At 40.2% G+C, this 6,879-nt stretch overlaps 1 protein-coding gene and 1 long non-coding RNA gene across 6 annotated transcripts in view; both read left to right on the forward strand.

Annotated features, from left to right (window-relative positions):
- The window catches only part of LOC116703324 (uncharacterized), a 24,689-nt gene that overhangs the window by 15,602 nt on the left and 2,208 nt on the right, over positions 1-6,879 (forward strand). The window lies entirely within an intron of this gene.
- LOC116703309 (glycine-rich cell wall structural protein 1.0) overlaps positions 1-6,879 on the forward strand; it is a 15,499-nt gene that overhangs the window by 6,826 nt on the left and 1,794 nt on the right. For 2 of the 5 annotated variants that reach the window (XM_032537970.1, XM_032537971.1), the window contains 10 exons: positions 728-1,777; positions 3,775-3,837; positions 3,964-4,011; positions 4,115-4,171; positions 4,917-4,970; positions 5,238-5,273; positions 5,368-5,427; positions 5,745-5,789; positions 6,116-6,157; positions 6,337-6,399. In XM_032537970.1, coding sequence (XP_032393861.1) covers positions 728-1,777; positions 3,775-3,837; positions 3,964-4,011; positions 4,115-4,171; positions 4,917-4,970; positions 5,238-5,273; positions 5,368-5,427; positions 5,745-5,789; positions 6,116-6,157; positions 6,337-6,399 — 1,518 coding nt within the window. The remainder of the gene's footprint in view (positions 1-727; positions 1,778-3,774; positions 3,838-3,963; positions 4,012-4,114; positions 4,172-4,916; positions 4,971-5,237; positions 5,274-5,367; positions 5,428-5,744; positions 5,790-6,115; positions 6,158-6,336; positions 6,400-6,879) is intronic. The other 3 variants (XM_032537973.1, XM_032537972.1, XM_032537974.1) reach the window with 3 other exon arrangements.

Consider the following 6,879-nt stretch of genomic DNA (forward strand, 5'->3'; position numbering starts at 1 on the left):
TTTTTTACAGAATCATACTTAGAATTTTGCTCATTAATTGGATTTACTTTGACACATCTGTGGGGGATTTCAGGTTACCGTAAGCCATGAAATTTAAAAAATATATTCCATCATGGTTTACAGTCATTGGGTTATAGTATGCATGCAAACGCCTGTAGTTTCAAGAAAAGTCTGATGAGCAAAACTGTGAATATTTTGCTGTTTGCTGTAGGTTTCTGCTTTTATGGCCTCTGTGTGTTACTAAGCTTTGTTTGTCAGTTGTCTTTGTCACACATTGGTGGGTGGTGTCTTTGTCCTGTGCTGTTAACATTTGTGTGTTTTATGGCCTTTCAACAATTTTGGGTGCCAACATTTTGTTGTCATGCATTGTTGATGTCATTGCTCATGACTCAGTGAAAAGCACTACGAGCGTCCTTCCAATGTGTGGCTTCCGTTGTTTATTGTCTCAGTTCCTAAGTATGGTGATGATTCTGTCCTTTGAAACTGGACTAATTTCAGGGCCTAATGGATTTTGTCTAGTCTATGTTTGGTCTAGAGTTACCTCAATTTGAGTTTGATTGCTCTATGGATGGTGTGTTATATTGTATTGAATGCTCTGATACACAAGAATTGAAATACCGAAGAGTACGTATTTTTTCCACTGCAGTGTGTTGTTGCCCCTCAAAGAAACACTGTTGTCTCTGAACCACCAAGACGTCGTGAATGCATGATGATATTTCTCTGCCAGGTGTGTCTGCAGCAGATTTGGGTGGACCACAGATGGCCAATGTGGGCCAAGCTGTTCAAGATCTGAAGAGAGAAAAAAGCAGAGCACTTGGTCCCTCGTATGGACACAGAAGTCTTGGACCTGAAATGCCCAACATCAGGAGAAGCAATATACTTACTGCTCCTGAATTACAGGCAGAAACTGGCTTTAAACCTACTGTACTGCCACATGGAAGAAATTTCAAAAGCCTTGATCCAGTAATTAAATCACTAAGTCTTGGACATATGACACCCCTTGATCAAAAGAGTAAACGTCTTGGTCTGGCTGTTTCACAAGCACAAGGAGGAGAAAGTTATGAGCCTACCGTCTTAGAAAGAAGAGGCGCAGAAAACCATGGTGCTAGACTGGCTGCTGGAGGTGTAAGACAGCAACTGCCTCTTGATAAAGACAACATTAGAAGTCTGGCTTCTTCCTCTCAAGTACAGAGTGCAAGAGACTATGATTCATCTATCCAACAAAATCAGCGATCCCCAAACTGTGGATCCACTCGTGATTTGTCAGATGTGTTAGGAATCAATCACCATGAGCTTTTGGGTTCAGAAACACGGAGGACTCAAGGTTTAGTGCCCCTGGACCATGTTGGTAAGGACCGCAAACATCTTGTACGTGCAACTCCACAAGCACAAGGAGGGAGAACCAATCAACAAACTCAAGATGGCAGAAGCAATATATTCTCTCATCCACAAGTTCAGGAAACCAGAAGATATGGATCTGTTGTAGAAAACAGGCAGGGTGTCAAAGACCCTGGGCTTGCGGCTAAAGATAAAAATGGGCCTGGAATCCATGGGACTGTAACTGTAGAGAATCATTATGCACAAGGAGGGGGTAGCTATGGACCAGTTATCCCAGGTGCAAGTGAAACCCAGAGTTTAGGCATCGCGTCAGTAGAAGGACAGGAAGCCCAAGGTTTTACTGGTGATGGTCAGAAAGCAAAACATCTTTCCCATGCTGATCGTGAGTCAAAAGCTCTCAGCATCCCAGGACAGACTGGGAGGAATACCCAGGCAACAAGTAAGAACAAAGCTTTGTCTTTCTACATCATAATGTCTTTTTGTGCATTATTGAGATCTACACTATATTCCCCCCCCAAAAAAAATCCTATCTATTTCTATCAGTTATCCAAACCCTTAATTACAAATGAAATGCAGTTCATTTTCATTTGATTTAATTTTTCGCTATCTTCTGTGAATTTCTTTCTTAATTCCTTTTCTTTATTAAAGCTTTAGTGCGTAACTTTTTGATATTAATGATTGTCGCTTACATTCAAGCCATTGCCAAATGAGTGGCTACAAAGCTAATTAAGACTATCAGATCTACACAACTCTCTCAGTATGGCTATGGTCAGAAGATTGTGGCGTCCGGTGACTTCCCCGGGCAGAAGCTCGATTGAAGATAATCATCTCTTCTGAAGAGTCCATCATGTTTTTTTTAAACCTCTGTGTCCTCCTTGGCTATTAGCAACTGCGTGGAGGAGGGATGGGGGATATGCGGGATCACAGAAGGCTTGTATCATGTGGACGTGCCGACAGTTTTGTTGTCATTGTTGTCTAAGAATATTCCTCTTGGGGGCGACTACTACGCTCTGTATTTTTAAAGTGACACAATTGTTTCCTCATTTTTAAGCTGCAAAGACATTAGTCTTCTGCAGGTTGGCAGAAGTCTAAATAATCACACCATTTACATGTTGTGACTTGCTGGATCTTGGGATTATTGGGTAACAATCTGATATGAAAAAGTATAGAGAAGCTAACTGCTATCTGGAAATCAGCCACATGAAAAGAGCTAAACAGTGTCCTTGTATAATTTCTTTCACCTAAAGCTATGGTCAGAGGGTATTTGAGAGCTAAGTAGTAGTAATGTGTTTGTGATCTCTGTGTATCAAACCACAGAACATACTTTAATATTCTTTCATATCTGCTAGGCGTGCACTTATCCTATTTGAAAGTTTTTTCCAAAATTAGGAAAGTCTTCTATCATTAAAAAGGATGGATCCTCCTTTATGAGCTTAACGTCCCACAGCCAAAAACACACTTTTCTTACGTCCTTGGGACATTTGCTGTATCAACGGTGTTGTAGTGTTCACTAATACCTTGGGCTGTGCAATTAAGGCTTATATTTACTTCAGGGTTGATTCGGAGGATCTCTTAATCATGAATGCCATGGATGCCAGGACAATGAGGTTTAGACCACAGTTCTTAAGTCTGTGTTGGTTATTATCTTTACCTTCACATCACTATATTTATTTAATGATGGTGGATGCATGGTAAACTGTATCTACAAGTATAGTAATAGGTACATCTGGTACAGTTTTCTGGAAAATGGCCCCGATGCTGTAGCTCTCATATTTGCTCTAAGCAATGGTAAAAACCTAAAATCACCAACATCATCTATGTGTCTCAGTGTGTCTTTCTGGTTATACATGCAGTAAGTTTTAGGTTGTCAAATACTGTTTTTTGAAGCAGACAAGCAAACTTTAATTATTTAGTAATTTTTAGAACAGAGGTTACAAAGGGCTTTAAAGACTGTTAAAACAGAAAATAAAGAGATAAAGAGACAGAAAAGACTATACATAAAACAAGGAAAAATATGTGTATGACCCACAAAGATGCTAAAGGAAGATACAGCTTCTGGTGGTGTAGTTTTGGGGATTTTTTGGATTTTTGGGATAAGGAAAGTGGAGAGGGTGCAAAAAAAAACATCCAACCCTGGAAAACCTGTTAAAATCTATTGTGTGTGTGTGTGTGTGTTTTGTTTTTTGTTCCGCTGTCAGCTGCACATGTCCAACAGCAGCCCCTTTATCTACTGTTTAGGGTAACGGATTTATTATGTGTTTAAAACGTGATTTTTATTTAAACCATAAGCAGTACTGAGCGTTCAATACTCATGTTTTTCTCTATAAATGTTGCACTAGTGTTTTATTAATAAGTAATAAATATCTGGGGTCATGTCCTTTAGCCAACAGAAAATCACAGATGGTTTTGCTAAGCTTGTGTTGACTTCCTCCACAGGATATATGGGTGGAGCAGGAAACTATCTGGGAGCAAGCCTGGGTGCGGGGGCCTATGGAGCAGGTAATGTTGGGCACAGACGCACAACACAGGAAACCAGCAGATTTAGATTTTGTTTTGCCAGCAGAGGGAGATGTTGATGTAGATCTACACTACCTGTGGCAAATGATTTGCATGCTCTGCCTACAGGTTTGGGACAGGGAGGATACTTGGGTGGTGTAGCTGGCAAGCTTGGAGGTACATGTTCATTTATATTTTTCTTTTCTTTGTTTTCATTTGGCACTTTGTTCCTTTTGCACCATGTCCTAACTCTTAACTCTTTCTCTAAAATAAATCTCAGCTGCTGCTGCTCTTGGACAGGGTGGGTATCCCCTAGGTGTTGCAGGGAAGTTACCTGGTGAGGCTGTGGAATAATTTAACTATGTGTCACCTTTCTGAAGTCTTTTCAGTCTCCGTTTGTACTCTCTTGATCTAAAGGGCCTCCTCCATAAACCTAATGGCATTATGCAATGTAGAAGCTTTTCTGACAACACAATCTTAAGAGAATCAGACATTTTCTCCACCTGGGCCCCTGATAGCTCAGTTGGTAGAGTGGGCGCCCATATATAGAGGTTTGACCCTTGACGCAGCGGGCCCGGTTAGATTCCAACTTGTGGCCCTTTGTTGCATCTTATTCCCCTCTCTCTCGTTTCATGTCTTTAGCTGTCCTGTCACTAAAGGCCTAAAATGCCCAAAAATAATATAACAAAAAACAATACTCCACCTGAACTTTATTGTTCAGAATCTGAATGGAGCCGAGGACTGACGGTAGATCCTGTGTCACACAGCAGAACATCAGATGTTACTCCTTCTACTTTGCCTTGTAAACCAATTATTTGCTTGTGAGCCTTTCTAGACTCTGAGTTCATCTTCACCTTTCTTTAAAGGTCACAGAAGAAGCTGCTTCAGAATCTTCCTTTCCTTTCTGGTGAATTATTGATGATGTTTTAAAAACAAAACTATGGTTACTCACAAACCATTTCAGCCATATCTAAATTGTGTGGATGTCTTTTCCTCTTCTTTTGATGTCTTTTGGTAAAAACATGCAGAAGAAGCAAGAGTCTGTGTCCCATGCAATATGTTTTGAATGTGTGTTATCACAGGCTATGGTGAGGGAGCTACAGGATACCTGGGTGCCATGGCAGGCAATGGCTTTGGTAAGTAGCAACTCATCAGTACATGCACAGAGAAATTCCAATTCTACCAGTCAAATCGTGTACTGTGAGTTACAGAAGGCAACACAGAAGACAATTTAAATATAAAAAACAAAACTTTATCCTTGAAACTTGAATTGTCTGACCCCAAGGATCCCTCTTTATTTGGTTTGGTGTCAGAGGGAATCTGCATCAATCTGATTTGAAAGGTTCAGCAGTTTTTTTAAAACATTTTTAAATGTTTTAACCTATAGCTCTTTCTCTCTGCAGGTTATGGGAATGGTTACAGCGATGGTCACGGGGCTGGTGAGTGTCATTCGAAGAAAAAAGGCGAGGGGTTAAGGAGAACTCAATATAACTCACAGACATAATTATAATGCTAATTAGAACTATGTTTCAGGGCTTGGTTACCCTTCAGAGTTAGCTGATGGTGCTGAAAACAAAGCAGGGAAGCATCAAGGTAACAGTTTTGGGGAGTTATAACCTGCTAAAACCCATAACAGGTGATGGCACTAACCGGTAGATGCTTTAACATGGGACAAATATACAACTGACAAAATAAGAGGCCTTCAAGGAAGCACACATGTCCAGTGTGGTATTTTATCCACTGGGTGTAGCTATTGTCTCTTATTTATAGAAGCTGACCAGTTTATTCTGGGGTTTTCTGACCTCCTGCTCATGTAGTTGCTTTTCACACAGTTTAATTTAAAGGTGTGAATCAGTTAATGGATTAACAGGGTCTCACCTGCATGTTTACATTTGTTCTAATTTTTACAGCCCTCAGTACAGGAGGTTACGCTGGACAGGTCCAGGGGGCGTATGGTAAGAGATTTAAGAATGGAGCAGCATTAGAGATGACACTGTGTTCTTATGGTTGCCAAACACTTAAACTAATTGAAACACTAGAAGTGGGAATGACTCTACCAAGCTTGCACAATAAATCAATCAAATTAAAATGAAACCTGTGGAAAAGATGATATAATCATACACTTCCCAGAAGGGATATACAATATTCGTAATAATCGTATACTCCCACTACACATTGTATCAAGCTGGAGCGAAATAACCTCCAATTCACCAATAAGAGCACTGTATGAATATATTGTCTGTGATGTTTGTCACTGAAGCCCCCCTTTGTTTTCTTTCAGGAGCACTTGGTGCAGGACTGGACTCAACTGGTGGCAAATATGGTGAGCCGTGCTGACGTGACCTCATCCTTCTGTCATGCTTCTATCAATGTGGCTTTCCATGCATGAGTCAGACTTGAACTAGTGGATAGCACAGAGCTGGTTTATAGCATGTGTAGGCGAAAGGCTGAAAGAGAAGAGATATGAGTAAGGTTCCCCATCAGTTTTTTTTTTCCTTGCAGGAGGAGGAGGAGCTGCTCAGGTTCCTTACGGTAATGCTCCAGTGATTCCTACTGGACTGGAGGGTAAGAGCTGCATGCGTTTGCAAGTACATCTGAATTACAGTACACGTTATAGTAAGTTGTATTAAACAAATGCACATAGTAAGTTCTACCGTGGCCATTGAAAATACTCATTTACTGATTGGCTGGCAGATGTCTATAAAGTCAAAGAACAGCTAAACAGAACAACAAACAGCCTATTTCCCAAAATGTTCTGCTATTTCTTTTACTATTCCTTTAAGATAACCATTGTAGTGTTGCATATGGGTGTTACTAAAGCAAAACACAGTTGGATCTTACTGTGAGTTTAACAAAATTCACTAAACTTATGATGATTTAAACAGTGTCTTGTTTTGTCTGTGGTAAGGAGCCATGTTGTAAACATAATAACACTCCAAGGCGTCCAGATTTACAATAATAATGGACTTGAAAGGAATTTTGTCACATCAGATTACTTATATGTTCACAATATTAAGGGCCTCAAAATGCAGATTTATCACCCCC

The sequence above is a fragment of the Etheostoma spectabile genome, chromosome 15 (assembly GCF_008692095.1).
Source record: "Etheostoma spectabile isolate EspeVRDwgs_2016 chromosome 15, UIUC_Espe_1.0, whole genome shotgun sequence".
Lineage (NCBI taxonomy): Eukaryota > Metazoa > Chordata > Actinopteri > Perciformes > Percidae > Etheostoma > Etheostoma spectabile.